This window comes from Dinoponera quadriceps, unplaced genomic scaffold, assembly GCF_001313825.1.
Source record: "Dinoponera quadriceps isolate SergipeBrazil2010 unplaced genomic scaffold, ASM131382v1 scaffold1308, whole genome shotgun sequence".
In the NCBI taxonomy this organism is placed as follows: Eukaryota; Metazoa; Arthropoda; class Insecta; order Hymenoptera; family Formicidae; genus Dinoponera; species Dinoponera quadriceps.
The window spans coordinates 1,637,364-1,656,780 of record NW_014555613.1 but is presented as its reverse complement, the minus strand read 5'-3'; the positions used below and the strand labels follow the sequence as shown (position 1 = coordinate 1,656,780).

General features: G+C 45.2%; 1 protein-coding gene across 3 annotated transcripts in view; it reads right to left on the bottom strand.

Annotated features, from left to right (window-relative positions):
- LOC106744813 (homeobox protein 5-like) overlaps positions 1-19,417 on the bottom strand; it is a 268,696-nt gene that overhangs the window by 23,353 nt on the left and 225,926 nt on the right. For all 3 annotated transcript variants that reach the window (XM_014619852.1, XM_014619853.1, XM_014619854.1), the window contains exon 3: positions 1,458-1,674. In XM_014619852.1, the coding sequence (XP_014475338.1) occupies positions 1,458-1,674 (217 nt within the window). The remainder of the gene's footprint in view (positions 1-1,457; positions 1,675-19,417) is intronic.

The following is a 19,417-nucleotide window of genomic DNA, read 5'->3' as shown; positions in this document are numbered from 1 at the left end:
CTCGCGAGAACACCGTGTACACGTGTATGTGGTGCGCGCGGTGGGGTTTGGCTGCCGGAAGAGCAGTCGTCGGGATTATGAAAACGGACGTTGATGCGTCTCGAGATTCCGATCGATCGCGGAGCGCTTCGTCCGACGCGCAAGAAAATTGCGAAGTTACCTGCGACAAGAGCGCGCGAGTGCTTGTTCAATCGCGCAAGCCTTCGCCTAGACTATTAACACATTGCATGCGGGTATATTTCGCCGCGAACTTACGCGTGTAGCAGGCGTTTTTTCCGTGAATTTCGCGGGAGTATTCAGTAAAATCGCAATAAATCGATCACTACTTCGTTCTTTTCAAACTTCTTTTATTTTACATTTAAATATATGCTCTACGATTATTAAAAAGAAAACGTACACACTTACAATGCCCATCGTATTTATACGATACCCGCTCTCCGGCACAAATCTACTGAATACATACTTTTACGTGACCCGGGCTCTAGTGACAGACTGCGAAAAACGTAAAAGTACGTTTCCCGCATGCAATGTGTTTAAAACGGCTCGGCTTTATTTCTCCGACAGAGTTCAATTCTTGCATTATTTCACGAAAATTCAGCGACATTGTCTGCGCAATTCTCTCCCCTTGCCATTCGATTATTATTTACGTCAAGCGTGTGCCATAATCGCTGTAAAAACCGCACAATTTTTATTAGATTATCCCTTTTACCCGGGTAACGGCTTAATCCGTTGAAAATTTTAATCCGTATTTTTTCGTCTCACGAACTATTGTACTCGAGTTCTCAAATTACCGCACTTCTCCGCCGACGCGATGTCTCGCGCTCAATTGGCCGTCCGAATTCGAGTCGAAATTTGGATGCTACTCTGATGCTCTTAAGAATAGTTTGCGTTTACTTAGACGGCCTAATAGATTAATGAAAACTTACTCTGATGTTATTGACATTTTTTTTCAACTTCTCTCTTGAACTTTTAATTCTAAAGGTCGAATTTTAATGCTATCCCTAACGATCCGTACTGACGCTAAAATAGCGAAAACAGAAACATCATCAAAATCAATGTGGGGGTTATATTATATTATTAACACGTTGACTGCCACGGGGGTCACCGGTGACAGGCGCTATGATGTTACCGCGTTTTATTAAATTACGTGTGACGTATAATTAATTGCATCTACAAAATAGGTTGTACAGCCAGTAATGAGCTAATGAAACAAGCTAACAGATGCGTATCCTGAATTATATTTATTTACTGCAGCTTTAGTGATTTAATTGAATCAATTAGGCGTTTGTACGATCGATGGAAATCAGCGTGGCAGTCAACGTGTTAAAACTGAAATTGCACTTATTCCGCTGTCTTAGTTCCTACTATCCTTGTAGAATTAAAGGTTTGACACAGGGCCAAAATTTCGATTCGGGAATAATCGGATCGTTTAGTACTTCTCGCGGTGGCATTCTTACCTTTTCTGGCTTTATCCGGCGACGTGGGCGAGTCGGCGTTCGCGTGAATCGAGGCCGTTGTCGGGCCAGAAGATAAAGTCGACGATGAGACCGCCGGTGTACAGGACGCAACAGGACTGGCGGCCGCGGCCGGCAGCAGAAGTTTCCTCTTATGGTTGCAGAGCTTGGTCATCTCCCGCGTCTTGCCCTGATCCGGGCTCCAAGGTCGTGTCGCAACCTGAAACAAGAACACGAGCCGTTCGTTATTCTCGCCCGATCGTATCGCGGCCGGTGTGATGGGCTAACGAGCTAACGACGAATCATTTCGAGAGCCTCGAATCGCCCCTAACACCGCATCAAGTTGGGAATTCTCGGTCTGGGAGCTCCTGGGAAATTCACAGTAGCGTGCGCACGGTAAAAGTCTCGGAAACTCGGGGAAACCTTGGGATTCTTGAAAGTCTCGAGCACAATCAACGGGTTACAAACGATATTAATATTAATCATAAATAGACGGGTCTCGATAATAATGGAATGCGGTATTGAGAAAATGTTATGACGGATATCACATTCATTCGCATAGCGATATATATATTTAATATATACCATTCACTTGTACTAGAAAAAAGCGTATAATAATAATGATAATAATAAATGACTTTATGGTCATGGTGAGTGTAAGTGCTACAAACCAAGAGGAAAATAGTGGCCAAATGGCCATAAAAAGGCTGCTCCTTTCATATACGTATAAATTTGAAAAAATCACGTTTTATTCATAAAATTCAGTACGTTCGTGGCTCATCAATGATACATAAAACATGAGAGAGGATAAGGAAATATGAAATCCTTACACATAAATTATACGTTTTAAATGTGTAATTTAATATGTGAGCGTAGAAAATGTACGCATTTAACTGCGTAAATAACACAGGTGAAACGTGTAGCAAAATAATGCACGTAAAAATATGTAAAAATTAACTACACGATTTTACATATGTAAATGAATAAAAATTACATACATTTGCAGTATTTCCGCGAGAAAACTGGGGTATAGTTGTTCAAGCATAAAAGTCGCCGAGTCACAACGATAGCTAAAAATTAACACACTCATACTCACGCATATTTTCCTCATTAAGTTTTTAATTCTCATATCTAACCGGCGACGCTATATTTATTATTAAAGTTGTCTTTGGTAGCGGAACGCGTGTTCTGCCGCGATCCTGCAGCCGATCGCGAGTTCCTGGTATTTCGGTGAGTGAAATACCAAGATTTACGACGGTGGGTTTCAATATCTCACGCGAGCTGCTCTAATATTTCGCGATGTGTAAGGTAACAAGATGATCTCCTTCGCCTCCGCCTGATTTCGCCGAGCGGATCGCCGTAATTGGCGAATATCGATTCGCGAGCGAAAGGCGGCCGAGGCGAGAGGAAAGACGAATAAGAAAGGGAGAGCAAGAAAGGTAGGGTGGAGAGAGAGGGGGGAGTCAACGGCTCCAGCTGACGACGCTCATGAATCTCATGATCGATGCGCGATGCTCCGCGTGGAGTTAAAACGCGTCCAAGTTGGAAGGCCGCAGGCCGATGCCCGTAATGGCCGTGAGGGGCTACACGCCGTTGTTACGTGTCAGCTCGAGAGACGTTCCGCGGCAATTTACGGCCGCAAACACAGTGCCATTACAGCGTACCGTAAATAAGATAATGCCGCTTGATATATATAAGTGGCGGGCATAAAGCGCGCCGCGCGAAATGTTAATCGTCGCGCTCCACCGACGATGGTCGCCGACAACGGGGAAGATACGGCGATCGGTAGCTAATCGCTAATGACGGAAACGATGGATGACGAAGCGCGCACGGCGCCTGGAATCGCACCGTGACATACGTAATATCGTGGCAAAAATTTCGCTCCAGCTTGAAATTCCATCTCTCTCGGCACACAACACGATGATGAGCAACAAGTGTGTATATGTGTGGGTGGGTGTACGTGGTTTGTAGAAAATTTTATATTTTTGAGTTACCACCTTCCTTGCCACCGAGATCATTCATACTGACAAGCGAGCCCGTCGAGATACTGCACGTAGAAAAATACGTGCCGCATACAAGTAAATGTTATTCGTTTCAAGTATTTCATAAGTTTATATATCCGCGACTATATCACTGGTTCATCATAAGCATCAAATTGATTTGAGATGTATCGTGAATCCTAATATCTTTTGGCATTTCGATCAAGAATATTAAATGAAAACAAAAATCGCGTTATTCATTTAAGTTAACTGGATTTAACTTTTCCTTCGCACGATAAACTTATATAATATTCTCGAAAAGAGAATAAACTCTTTATTTTGAATATGTGACGAGCTTTTCTTGAAATTTGTGATTGGTATATTTTAACATTGTTACCAAAGGAATACACTTTGTTAAGGATAACCATTACTTAGAAGAAGGAAGGTAAACTGAGTAATCGCTTTTCCCAGACGTAGAATGGATTTTAAATAGAAGTAGAATTTTTCTGTGTGAACATAATTGCCTCGACATCACCCTCATTAGATATGGAATTACCGAGCATTTTCGTGTCGGATGTACCGTGACTGTGTATTCGCACATTACGACTGTTAATTGGTCAGTTCCGTTTCGTGTCTCCACGTGTCGTGTCGCAATAACGGGCGACCGCGTCTTCTTGCATTCGGGACGGCAAGAACAAAGTAACGTAGGCGAGACAGCTCGAGTGTAAAGCCCGACCCGATCGCGAGAAGACCGTGGATCCTCCAAGTTTTATGGGATTACGGCGGCCGGACGCAGGGAAACGCGAACGACACGCGGATTTGTCATACCCCACCTGAGAGAATACACGGCAGGTTAATTAAGAACGACCTGAATATGGCACCGAGATTACGCCGCGGCGGTTGGCCTTGGTGTCGAGAGACCGACGAGTCGTCGCGTCGCTATAATGACGTATACCGACGGTTAACTCAATCAGAACGTGTTTTCTCCGAGTGGTCTATTATTCATTCTCTTGCTGGCGAAGCGCTCATCAACGGTGATCACCTTACCGGTTAATCGCGCCCACTCGCCCAACTCGACACCGAGGAAAACACGACGATGCGTGCGTGCGTGCGTGCGTCGTGTCGCGGACCTACCGCAGAAATATCGCGACTCGACCGGAGGTCCCGTGACGACAGATTGTAGGAAGAATTATAATTGATGAGTCGGCCGCGATTGCCGTAGAATCGAGGGGTTCTTTGAGGGAAGTTATGGAGTGAAATGAGTTTGATGGGAATTCCATGAAACTTGCACCACGTATACATTGACGTATTATCTAACTGCTCCTCCAATTATAAAGGATCAACCGTTCGAGAGGTGAAATATTTTCAACTAAGATTGACACTTTTTCTTTGAGATTAGCATATTTTTAATTTCTATTTTTAGTATCTTCTCTGTAAACGAATAATAAGATTATTTATGCCTCTCTGTTAAATCAACTGATACATGAATATAGCGTTAAGAAAAATACAAAATAACATTTTCGTATTTGTAATATTGTGAATATTCAATATGTTTACCCCGACTTTGTTTCAAATTAATATTTATTATTTATATAATGAAATACATGTATAAACATAATTTTGCTCGACAAATATTAAATTTATAAGTGACTCCCTTGATGCTCGCTGCTGAAAATACGACGCTTGTAACCTCCTTAATTGGGCGGGTATAGCAACAACAGCAATAAGTTTAATATTGCCAACGATGAGTGGTAGTTAATTTGTTTACGCTCGAAGATGATCCTTTCTCTAAAAATTCAAGCCAAACGGGAAGAATATAAATTGCGAACAGAGACGTCAAGCCTTTTCAGAGCTAAAGTCGTCTACTCTGAAAGACGGCGATTTACTTTTATTCCTTCTGTTAATCCAATATATAAAGGGAAGTATCGAAAACAAATTACTGTCTTGTCGAAAGATATCGGTCTCGCATTGCCGAAGTTACACAATCTCTTCTTTTCTCCAGTTTGTGAGGCACTTCGAGTTCTTTACGGGACGGCGCGGTGCGAATAAAGTATCGTGTAGGAAAACTCGATTCTTTTATTTCCGTCCGGGTGCATCGCCTCTCTTGGCTTGCAATTGCGGTTGCGTCGACACACGGTCGTACGTTCGCGAAGTGTACGCAAGGTGTTTGCATCACTACCTAAATAATCCTCACCGGCGAAGTATACGGGACTAACGCGCCGCCGCTTTCCGCGGCATTATTTCCCGTCACACGTCGCCCATTGCACACGCGAGGTAATCACACGGCGACCGGCGGAAACCGCGATTTAATCCTTTTTCTCGGACGCAAAATGAGACGCCGTACTGCGACAGAAACGACTTTAATACGATAGCTTTTACCCCGTCCCTATCCGTGCCCGGATGAACGTACCGCGAGAGAGAGAGAGAGAGTCTCCCCTTTTGATTAGACGATCCCGAAAGGGAAAATAAACTGCTACACGCGGTGGCTGTAATTACCACGCCAAACGAATCAGCTAGTACACGTTACCGGGGCTTTACACGAAATGGTTTTATATAATGGATTATTATATCGCGTATAATCGCATGGATCATTATGCCGGAAAAAAGTCAGATTAATACTGTAACCCCCGTGAAAAATTTGTAATTAAACGCGTTTGCAACGTAAAAATTTTAACGCGCCGAACACGACAAAGTGAAATCTAAAGGGTCATTACGATGTACAATATCGTCCTCGTTTCTCCGTTAGCAACGATTTCCACCATAAGAACGCCGATAAAAATTAATGATAATGGGAAAGATTAGTTGGACATAATCAACCGTCGTGACTTTTATTCGTCGATATGAATCTCCGTTATCTCAATGCACTATTGTGAGAATAATATATATATATATATATAACATATACACACACATACACTGCATAAAATATATATAAATCATATAGAAAAGAATATAATACCCACATAACCGCGATACTATTACGGCTATGTCGGTTTTGAAGTCTAGTTTCTAGAAGCATCAATCATCAATCGTCTTAAAAAATAGTTATTTGCAAGAAAACATTAATTCCTATAAGACTAATATATTTTGTTATTATATGTCATATATATTTTGGCAAAGAAGTGTTGCATCCGTGTATAAAAATGTGAATTTTACACGTTCAACAAAGCCGAAAAACAAAATGTTACGTCGATTCAATTGCTCTCCCTCTATATATATAATGAAACACCAGCCGGAATAAAAGCCGCCTCTCGAATCTTACGGAGGGGTCTCGCACCTCCGTCGCGGCTATTTTTGCCGAATTTCCACGAGCGAATACACGAGCTCGCGAGCGACGAGCCGGCGAGTTTTATTTTCCGGGGGAAGTAAATCATCGTGCCGCGCCGCACGGTTCGCCGACGACTCCTCCGAGAGATCTCGGGACCCAATCAACTGCACACGCAGAGCCGTATTCTAACGCACAACCCGTTGTCGTCGTCTTCCTCTCTTCCTATCTTCCTTTCGCGAGGCGACGCGAGGCGAAGCGAAGCGAGGCGACGCGCGATGCGCCGACCTCGACGTCGTTAAATTAAATTTATGCCGCGACGTTCCCCCGCGCGCCGTATATACATACCGTATGCGTTTATCGTTACCGCGCGACATTACACTGAATTAACGTAACAAGGCTATTAGTCCGCGATTTTACGACTTTAATTGTGACAGCGGGACTGCTCTCGGCCTCGAGCCTCACAAATTGGCTTTCGAGACAATCACGCGGGAGCACGTCGCGCAATACGTCGTACGTACCTGTCAACTGTAGATAATTAAACGCGCGTACGTACGTACGTTCGGCGAACGATTGTTGTTCGCGGGCTAACGCATTCCCAGGGAGAGCGCACTGGCTGATTGCGCGCGGCGGATTGCCCCGCGCGCGCCTCTCTTTCCGGTAATAAGCGGTAGCTAATTTGTTACGGCAAGTACGAGCAATAACGTTCGCTAAACAGCGAGCCGCACATAATTGAACGAAACAGCGAGCACACATTGTCATTTGCGCTCGTTACGGCGGGGTTAAATCAAACGTCAGGAATTCTCGCGATCGTTGCGCGAGAATCACTGCAAATTTCCCGCGGCAAGTACAAATAAATAACGCGTGTGCATGCGGTCCAATTACATCCGCTCGGCTTCAGCGAACATTATTATTCGTACTTATCGCAGCACGAATTTCTAATAAACAGTCACAATCGTTGAAAACACGCGTCGTACGTACACGCGCGCGCTATCGATTTATGATAACGTAACGCCAAGTCCAAATTTTACTCCTACATTACGTCTACTTGGTTTTACATTTAGTCTTCGAGTGGAGAAAACGGAAATAACTTCCCATTTGTAGCATCAAAGGGAGCACAGAGGAAACTTTTGGAGGTTTAATGTAGAATTAAATTAGATTTAAATTAGGACGAACATTTCTCGATTCAGGTAATTTTGAGAGGAGATTTTCCGCGATTGATTCAAAACCCCCCCCCCTTTCAACCCGTTACCGTTTTATGGTTTACACGACCTTTCGCGTTTTTCATTTACGCGTACACCCGCGATGAGATGATAAAATTTTACGGACTCGCGTTATTAAACTCTGTCACTATTAAAAGTCCCGCGTCAAAGCGGGGAATATGGATCGACAATGAACGTTGGCCGACGTCAATGCGAATATCTAATTTACGATCGACGCCGCTGTTCCCGCATTAATATCGCCATTATTGAGCTCAAGCAACTGTCGGACGTAATGAAAGGCGTCTCCGCGCCTGCAGTCGCGTTTACAAAGAGCATTTGGTGCTCGCCGTCGGAGCGCACCACTGCGAAACGAGATGCGACGACACGCAATTAATTTAATAGAATACCTAAATTGCACGTACCGAAGAATAACAACCGTTACACGAGCGCGTGCTGTTACGAAGAGCGGAACACCCGTTGTTCGTCAAACGTTATTGCTTGAAGATTAACTATTAAATGAGTTTTGCATCAATCCCCCTGATTAAAACACTTGAAACTCGAATTCGGCTTAAACGAGAAGAAAAATTAACCAACTAATGTAGACCCGATTTGATCGGAAAAACACGTGCCAATTAAACGCGATGTTGCCAAGAATCCGACGAAATATTTCAGGACAAAGTATTTCGCTTCAAATGCAACGTTACGCTCGTTTGTGGAAAGAAATCTGCGACGCGCGAGAGTAACAGAACAGTCGGCGCAAGAAAAGTGAACTTCCCTCCTATTAATCGTCAACAGTCGACAGCTCGTCAGTGAGGCGATCGTGAGTATTTAATTACCAGTTTAACGATTAATACGGCCGCACGGAGTTGCTCCATCGCTACGTGCGCACAGGGCGCTTCGCGTTATTATGCATTCCGTGACGCAGACAACGGGAAAGATGATAAGATCGAAGGTTGTCGCATCAGGACGAGCTCGATGAACTGTAATATATTTCAAAAGTCAATCGTCGACGCGAGAAAGGCGCACGTGGGCGCCGGCGCGCAATGTCACGTCGAGCGTCACGACGGCGCAAGGATACACCGAAAGGGCGAGGGAGAAAAAAAGGCGCGCTCTACGATCTAAGCTCCGTGACTCGATGAATCGATGGATGATAATTATAATCCGCTCTCGGCTAAATGCGTCGCTAATTCGTCTCTCACGGCGGTCAGAAAGTCACGTGAAATGTATGTAATCCCTCGTTTACGCGGACGGCGCTCTCGAGCGGCGAGAATGAAAGGAAGCGCGTGCGCGCCGCACGTGCTTGCTTAATTATCGAACGATGATTACCACTCGTTAATGAGCGGCTGACCTAAATGACCACGCTTTCCACTATACTTTATTGCGCGCGGCATCGACAAAAATAAACGTGACAACGTGATAAATTAATGCACAATCGATAGACACGATTCTGTGATACGAAAGCGGATGAATAAAAGATAACGCGCGCGGCTTGCCTACCCGTACCGATCGTAAATTCTCTCTCTCTCTCTCTCTCTCTCTCTCTCTCTTTCTCCATAATTAAATTAATAAGCAACGATTAATCGAACGTTCAATTATCGAATAATCGCGGATAATTACTTTAGTCGTTTCGCTCTCGTAACGCGCTATTTCTTTGATTACCGCTTCATTACCGTAATAAAAGCAACGCGCGGCATCTCCTCGGGATCTCCTAATAGATTAATCAATTAACAATTACTGCTGCTCGATAAGGGAACTCGCACTTAATCGAAGCTGCCCGTTTCAGACCCGCTTTTACGGGGAACGCAGTAAAAGCGGGGAACGTTACGAGCGCGTCGCGTAATTGGAGGTTTAACACGCGGCCGATATACAGAGAATTCGACAAATGGATATAATTGTTAAATACTACTATACAGCGTGCGGCGAGGGGTAGGAGGGAAGAAGAGGGCAAATATCGGTGCAGCGGTTCGCGCGGTGGAAGTAATCCTCATAAATCACCGAACAGATAGCGCTATCCGATAATTAACATCCGCTCGACCTCGTTCCGTGGAAGCGAGAGGATGCTGCGCTCGTTTTCCATCGAGCGGTGAACAAAAGGTCGAAGATACGTCGTGAAAAGCGCAAACGAGGGGCGATAATTCAGAAGTCGACGGTCGAGAAAGGGGAAGAGAGAGAGAGACGCGCGGGCGTCGTTGTAATTTTATCTCGAGCGGCGAACGAGCCGAGGTAGGAAGGGAAAACGAAACGACGGGGACCGAGAAACAGAAGAAGGAGAAAAACGGAGGTAGTGGATGTGCCATAATGTTTTACGATTCTCATTTATAATGTCGGATAATGTTCCGCTCAGTATGCAGTGCGTATTCGCGGCGAACTGCATCGCCGTCGCGCACACCGGAATATCGTTCCGCGCGGCATTAATTTTCGTATCTGGAATTTATCGCGTCCTTCTTCTCCTTTCCTACCTTTCTCCCTCCCTCCCACCCTCCCATCCTTGCCCGCCTCCCTCCGTCTCTCGCACGTCGACCGCGGATATTTCGTGAGTTGGAGATTTAACCGGCGGTTTTGCAAACGACGCAATGCGCCGCTTTTTTTCGCGGCGATTTTCCTTTTCCTCGTAGGGAAGAAGGAAGGGGAAGGGGGGGGGGAGAGGAGCGGGAAGAGGAGACGGCGGAACGGCGCGTTGCTGAATTATTTTCGTTCCCAACGGGTTGTTCATCTTGCTCCGTCAGAGAGTGTTATGTATTTAGAATGTAATTTGAGGCTCGGGGCGGTCGCGAGAGGCGGACAAAATAAATTCCAGATCTCTTCTGCTGTGTAATTATTAGAGTTCTTAGATACTTAATACGAGGGAAGCGGAACAACCATGAAATATATCCCGAGCTTGAAACAGTGGAAAAAGAAAAAAAGAGAAATCCGGGTTTCAAGTCGCGGCGGCGGAGGGACACCGGCGAAGATTGGCGACATATTTCAGAATAAACCCGCGGGAAAAAGTGGCCGCGCGCGCTCGCCCGAAATATGTCTCTCGTCCTGTACGATAAATATTACCGAGTAAATATCTCGGCGGGGCAACATTTTCGGTGCATCAGGAAAAATTACTAACGCGGATCTACCCCCGGCTAGAAATACGAGGTCTCCGACCTTTCCGCGATATTACCGTAATCTATCGTAAGTGCCAGGCGGACCGTTGTAAAAGTTACGCGTAAAAAAAAAAAAAGGGCGGGAAATAAATTATAATTGCATCCATCACGGGTCGCCGTAACTCGATTAAAAAGGACGCAAGTCCGTATAATTCAACGTAATACGCCCCAGATAAGCGTATAGCACTTAGCTGAAATTAACATTAATAAAATTTGCCCGTTCCCGCGAAATTCCCCGAAGACTCCGGCCGGAACCTTCATAATGGCCGCGTTTTACGAACTTCGCGGCTCGGAGGCTCATTTATAAAGCTTGAACGAGGAAGACGAGCGGTTCCGCGAATTCAATAAAAGATGCCCGAGCAGGCGTAGCGCTCACTTTTTCATGACGTTATCGAACGAGAGAGAGAAAGAGGGAGAGAGGGACCCGCACGCCGTTACTCTCGCCGTGTCGAAAAAGACAATCACGAGGGATGATACGAATCGTAAATCGGCAACCGAGCGAAGCAGCAGGTAGACGTCTCTCCTCCGGTACCTTATACACGTGCATACGTTACTCGTCTTGTAATTACACCTGTAATATCGTACTAAATTTTCAAGACACTTATATTCGTGAAATTACAAGTCGAATGCACTCGAATGAAGAACGCACTAAATAAAAAAAACGCAGCGTGAATAAATAAGCCCTGTCGTTGCAGATTGTAGAGGAAAAGAGGGAGGAGGAGGGGGCAAGGAGGAGAGAGGCAAAGAGGGAGCGAGAGAAAGAATGAATGAATAAATGAGCGAATAATGAAAGCTCGTGAGCCGTAAAATACTAACAAGACAGCCATTAATTACGCGATCGCCGAAACGTTCGATAATATTATCAACGCGGCAAAATGAGAGGCACTGCGGGCGACCTTCCTTTTTCTTTCTTTTTTTAGAAGTACGATACGGGGTGCTTATCGCAATTCGCCGGAGCTGGCTAAATATCGGTACGAATATCGTAACTTCATATCGTCGCCAATTACCTCAGAATATAAACGGCGCGAGAGGTCCCGGCGATAATTAATTACTCTCGGCTTTATTATTACAGGCGAGGAGGGGGAAGGGGCGGTAAGCGATCGAACGATCGGTACCTTAATTAAGAAGAAATTATCAGACGTCGCGCTTCGGTGTCCCGGCCACGGAGTTAAGCCCCAAACAATTTACTTTCGAGTTACAAGGTTATTTATCGCCCACCGCGAGCACGGCGGCCACGGAGGAAACGGAGACGACGAGCAAGAGGATCGAGCCGCGCCTTTATTTGAACGAAACTTTAATTGGCAACGTCCGAACATAGAGACGCGAGATACGGCCCCACGCGTAATTAGCATCTAACTATTGTCCAGTTCGGAAAACGCACGGTAGCCGTGCGTCAGCGCCATTATCTAACGAGCTTCCGCCGTTGCGAGCGGCAACCGGCCGTTGTTGCGGCGATTACGCGCGGCGTTGCATCCGATAAATTAATCGATAAGATCGGGAAACTAATAGACGCTATCTCGCGCACCCGTCCGGATTACGTCACGCATATTATAATTCATAAGGAGGCGCGAGGGATCGTCGATTCACGTCGATTTACCGTCGTGAAGACTTCATTCGGGAGGTGGAGAGACGGGGGGGGAGGGGGGGAGAGAGAGAATGATCGTATACAAGGTGTCCCAAATCAACACGGACAGAGCTCATAGAACGGATTGAGATGAGCAGAAAAAATCCCATACCGTTTTGCGATATTCGCAATAGTTAATGAGAAATGAATTAATCTGTGTGAACTAGTGGATGCATGCAGGAAAGCGATAAGCCTGGCTCAATATGAAGAAAAACGGCTTACTTCCGAAGATCTTTCAGCAACAATGAGTACATGAGGAAAACATATTTTGCTGACGCAGCAAATTGTTCGTTTAAATCGCAAAACAATACCGGACTCGATCGTTCACTTTAACCCATTCTACGTCCTTACGAGTTTTGCCCGTGTTGATCTGGGACATCCTGTATACCGGAGCTGATCTTACACGATTGCATCAACATATAATATGCATTAAACGTATAATTATTTATTAAGCGCCGTCGGTATCGGCGCCGCGACGATATCGGGGCTGCCGATCCGCCGATCGTTTTATTGATGCTGTTGCTCGCCCGCATTACTATTATTATCGGCACAATTACGAAAGCGCGATTAGACTACCGATCGGCCGCTACAAGTCGCGCATTCTGGTTTACATGACGCGTATACAACGTCGTAACGCGCGTAAAGAGCGGCAAATAGTCCGCGCGAGCTCTCTCGAGCGATCGTTCGGAAAATCTCGGCCGAGCGACTCTCGCGCGATCTCTGCAGATACGCGACGCTCGCACAGGCGAACGCTTGGCAAATTGCAATTTCTGCGACGGCAATTTATGCGGGCCCGAGCGCTGAGCAGGCGTATTAATATCCGCAAATGACAGGCAAAACGCACGTCTCGATCGACACGTAATGCCACGTTGTTGTTGGAAACGATAATCGCGTCGGGGCCTCAGCGTCTCAATGTGCAAGACGTCGACGTCGTCGGCGACGAGGACGCACACCATCGCCGTTCGATCCTCTCTCGTTTTATCACCAGCGCATTATGATGTCAGAACATAACACGTTGTCCGCCGCGCCTCGGAATACACCGGCCGGCAATCGCGTATCGATTTTCCGCGTGCCGACTTCTCCCTCGGCTCTTACCGGCCGGTGCTGAAGCCGCTTTTTATCGCCGTGGGGCTCTATTGCCCATTAGGGTCTTTACACTCTCGCGGGATCTTCTTGATTTGTTCGCGATCCGCGAACTTCGCTGGCGGATGTCGGACCGAGTGTGTCCGCGACCGGAGGAGCTTTGGGATGTGCCGTTTGCAAACGCATTAGCATATATAAAATATGTATGAAACACCAAATATATATATATATATATATAAAATATTCAGAGGAGAATCGAACACGATAGTGAATGCGTTGTCGTTGTCGCGAAGGCTTCGACAACACTTTCGATAACGCGACATTACGTGCCAATCGAGGTGTATATTGGCGAGCATAAGACGTGGAGAATATTCGCTAATATTAAGCGTGTTAATTAATTCGGTGCTTTCGTTACCAAAAGTTAAGATTTAGGGGAATGTTACTACAAGCAGAAAAGTAATTTATCTGACGGGATAAACGAATTTATCCGACTGTAATATCGCTTGGAGATTGCTTGTTTAATCAGCTCCGTCAGACACTGATATTTCACATTCACGTTTGAATCTCGAACTAATTGGTCGATATCTGCCGACTTTGAAGCTCTCGTTCTTCAGCAATTCCCCGCTCGAGAGGATCGAAAGCGGGTGACTTATCGTAATACTGTGTCTGCTTTAATATTCAGGCTATAGAACCGCTATACCCTCGTGTCCACCTACAAGTTTATTTAACCGGTGTTCGCTTTCCCATAGAGCGGGTCGGTAAAACGGTTCATTAACGTTCCTCGAAACACGGAAATAAAATTCGGTCCGCCGAGCAGGTGTCGGCTCGCGAATTTAGCCACGGCGCGAATAAAACGACGAATTTACGCGCGCGAAAAGCGGACGGGGATACGACTTACGCCCGGAGCCGGCGCGTTCCGCTTAACGGCGAGGTCGTGGCGACATTAAGCCGCGGAAACGCGTCAACGGCACATGTAAAGAGTACAATTTTACAACCGGCGCCCGACCTGTTCGCTCGCTCACCCTCGCGCGCGTTTATAAATGAACCGTCGGGACAAACGTCGGCGATTTCGCGACAGGAAGAGCGCGCTGGAAGAATCGGCCGAGAATCGACGCTGCGACGTTCGTTCGATTAGAAGATTAAATCCGAAGTCGATTGCCGGCGTGAAGAGAGACTCAGCGCGAGTCGGGCGCGAGCTCACGAAGAGAGAGAGAGAGAGAGAGAGGAGTTCTCACTTCGGCAAAAACATAAATCGCCGATGAATGGACGCGCGTGAATTCAATACGGGCCGCGGGATGCCGGCAATTATGTAACCATCCCGCGTCGATGCTCGCCGATTAAATCTATCCGCAACTACGCGCGTGTTCGCGTACGTCCGCGCCAGCGCCGTAGCTAATACGCGCAGTTCTCCCGGGATTCTCAAAATAATAATAATAAATCGCCGAGATGTGAGATTTTTATTTGTACTCGTTTCATCGGCGAACAAGAATCGCTAGGAAAATAGCCGATCAAGAATAAAACAGAGACGCGCCCCTCTCTCGTTGCTTCAACATCGGGAGTTGCGAATCGGAATTTCATTTCATTGGACCTTCGGTATCGCAACTATTCTTGTATCAGCCGACGAAGTGCAGAAGAGAAATGGGTTGTAGGAATTTTGTTAATAATTTGGAAAATAAATAGCAAACTATTCTTGCGCTTTCAACTAACATAGAATATTTCTTGGGATCTAAATCGGGATCCCCAGTGCGACTTCCCGAAATAATGAATTCCAATTGGGAAGTTTCACTAATGTTTCAAACATACGATTCTAAGTGGGAAACATAAACAGATTCCATTTGATCACTCCCAAGATTTTTCCCAAGGTTTTCTCGAGACACTCTGAGTACTCCATTCGCAAATCTACCTTATATTCCTGGGAAATCATGAGAAATTTCCATGCGGGAAGGAGTCACACGTGCGTTGACATTGACGGCTCTTCGCGTTATTCCCGCGACAATTTTATACCACACCGCTTTTTTACCGCTTTCTTACCGCTCCGGGGGTGGACCCGTCCTCCGGCGCACCCTTGTTACGGTATTGATACATGTACGCATGTCGGTGTCGATTTAGCAGGAGGTAACCGTGGGATCAAGCGAGCCGAGCGCTACCTCGGTTCCGAGTCTGTAATAACTGGAAACCGGCGCGAAGGGCCGTCGTCTCGGCGGCGGACGTAATGTGAAGAATAAACCGCCGGCGGCATGGTTTATTTATCTGCGCTTTTAATCGATTCCGAATAAAAGGCCCACCCTTGCCGGGGCACGCTGATTGGCAAGAAATCGCGCGCCACCCTGCTCGCCACCCGAAAAACCGGTATGAGTTACGGCACCGAGATAAAATCGTCTTTCGCTTCGTCGTTCTCCATCCTTCCTCCTCCTCTCTTTCTCTCTCTCTCTCTCTCTCTCTTCCTGCTACCCCCCAACCAGCCCGGCCGCCGTCTACCCCTCGTCGGGTTCGACGATATTGCGCCGATACTCCGAGACGACAGCTTTTTCTTACGGGTTATGGCGGACGCGGAGCGATACGTGTGTGCTCGGAGAAATCCACCGGACCGATACGATCGAGTTGTCATACTGCAAATCGCTTTTTCAGCCGTCGCGCTCGCCGCTCGCTGGAATACACGTTCGGAAGGGAGGAGGAGAAAGAGGGAAAGAGAATGAAAGAACGGGAGGCCGTGTTCATCCGGCATCGGCGATATTAATCTCCGGATGAAAGTTAATTTAGAATTGATTTACAGGTACATGGGTATCGATCGATACGTCGTGGCCCGTTTGCGGATTATCTTATTACCCAAATAAATCATGCGGCGTGTCGCCGACCTAAAGCACGCGTACGTGTCATTTCGCGCGACGCACTGAGAGACAAGTATTTGGTATTTGTAACCGCGATCGTCGTGAAAGAATTATGGCCAGGAGAACCTTCTTTTAGTGAATGTTACTACGTTGTGTCTGGGGAAAATCATAAAAATGTTTATAACCTTAACACGCGTGCTGACATTATTATTATTATGGTTAAAACTGTAGAAAAGATATAATTATACGGGGGAAAACGACTGGATCGCGATTATTCCTCGATACTCAGCGCATGATATCTCGGAAATTAGATCTCGAAATGGTACTTGAAGTAAAGTCAACCCAAGATCGCCTCTCTCAATCAGCCAAACGAATTTCATCGTGTGTGTCGTAACCATTACGATAATACGTGATGTATCGTGAAGCAGGCGAGCGAATACGCGGTGCGATAGGCGAATCGAAGGAGGAACTCAAAATGTCAAACGTAGCAGGAAACCGTTCGGCGTCGCTACGCGCGCGCGCGCGCGATCGCATATAAATTCTGCAACTGGAGTAACTAATTGTATGCGCGCACGGCATTTAAATGTCGAAAGGATAAGCACACGAGTATATCACGCGCGCCGCTCGAAAATATATAATAAGCTGTGAGTTACGGTGGCGCGACTCCGCGTGTCGAGTAAAACGTAACACCGACGCGGCGCAATAAAAAGAAAAATATTCTTCTCTCTTTTTCCCTCTCTCTCTCTCTCTCTCTCTCTTTCTCTCACTCACCGACCGCCGTAAGGTGTGAGAGCCCACGAATTATATAAGCTCGCTCGCTCGAGTATCAAAGACCAAACAAATTGTCTTCGCGGCGGTACGGCGCGCCTCTCTCATATACACACGCTATATCATCGAATCGCGACTATAAACTTCTAACCGCGGGGCGTTCTCTAATTGAATTTAATTTCAATCGTCGATCGTTACATGGCTTCGGATCTGCTCGCGATTTTTACTTCGATGTGTGCCGCTCGATAATTGCGATCCGAGACATTCCGCGAAACTGGTCGGCGCAATTGACTTCGCGTGCAGCGCTCGCGCACGATAATTGCGTCCCGAGTGACGAGGTCGCGAAAGAAATCGTCGAGCGATCGGCTCGTCTCACACCAATATATATATATATATAAGTGTGTGTGTGTGTGTGTGTAAATTACACGTGAATATAAACATATATACAGGATATATCTGAATTCTATCGATAAACTCACGATAAATTCTACATTAAAAAAAAAAAAAGTAAAGTCTTAGCAAAAATATGTCCTCAAACGCTTAGTTTTTAAGATATAGCTACCACAAATTTCAATTAAAAAAATATATATTTTATTCATTAAATATATATCGTGTTTTACAAATAAGTAACTAGACATACTGTTATAAAAATTGTTCAAAATGCCTGCCCCCTTTACCAGTGTATAATTAACATCTATGGAGTAAATGATACGTTTCTTTTAATTTCACTCGTAATAAACAATAACAATATACCAACGTCACAATGACTAATTCTTCGGTTAATATTCAGAAATATGAAAATTGATAGGTATTATTTTCCAAAAATAAAAAGATAAAAAAAGTCTTGTATTAGCATTTTTAAAACGCTGTCACAGTGCATTTTCTTTCATTTCGTTGTCATCTTCTGAAGGCTATATCTGAAAAACCAAACTTTTACAGATATACGTTTACTAACTTTATTACTTATTTTTCAACATAGAATGTGTCCTGTAAGTTTGTCAGTAGAGTTTAAAGATACACCCTGTATATATATACATATATATTTTTCTTCCGTTTTTTTTCTCCCTTCCCTTCCTTTTCGACGTCTTGCCCCGCTGGTTATCGCTTTATAGAATACTTAAAAGAACGTGGCGCGTACGATCTATATAACGATCAGCAAGAGCGCCGACGTTTATACGGGGCATTTTAGACGTTAACGTTACGGCGGCTAAAGCAGAAAACAGCGGCGACTTCGTGGCCCTCTCGTAAAAACCGCTTTGAACCGTGCTCTCGGTAATTGTTCGGTCTCGCTGCGGAGTGTGCAAAAAATTTTTATGGTTTTATTTTCCACCACAGACGCGGAAGAGGTGGAGGAGGAGGAGACGACGAAGTCCTCGTAAAAGCGAAGTCGAATCGTTATTTTCCTAGGAAGCACCGCGACGACAACGCTGACCCCCGCGAGTTTGCGGTGGTGCGACACTTATTCATAACGAGCGCGAATGTGCCATCGATGATACTCCTCGTTCTAATCGTACCTCGATAAATACGAGGAACTCTTTGGAAACATCTACGTTGTAAATCCAATTGTGTAATTTTTAAACATTTATTCGCGTAAAATCGGGTAGTTACTTTTTACGCATTTTCACGCATGTTATTTTGCTACACGTTTTATCTGTGTCGTTTTGCGCAGTTAAACGCGTACATTTTACATGCTTACACATTAAATTTCGCATTTAAAACGTAATTTGCGTGTAAGGATTTAATATTTTTTTTATTTTTTATAACAAGAAATACGTACTATTAATTAATCATGAACGTATTGAATTTTAAGGATAAAACATATCTCTTTCCCAAATGTTTCTCCCCAATTACTATATTTATACATTTATAATAAACTTATCGTACTGTAAATTTTTATTATTTGTAATTATCTGGGAAATTCGAAGTGCTTTTTTAATTATAGAGAATGTTAAAAATTAGATGTTACTGGCTAACGAAAAAATCTTTAGCGCTTTTAGTCTTTCCAGCCTCATATGCACTTTTTCAAAATCACATGTAAAAATCACGTGTACGAGGGCCTACATGTGTAAAGTTGTTTTAT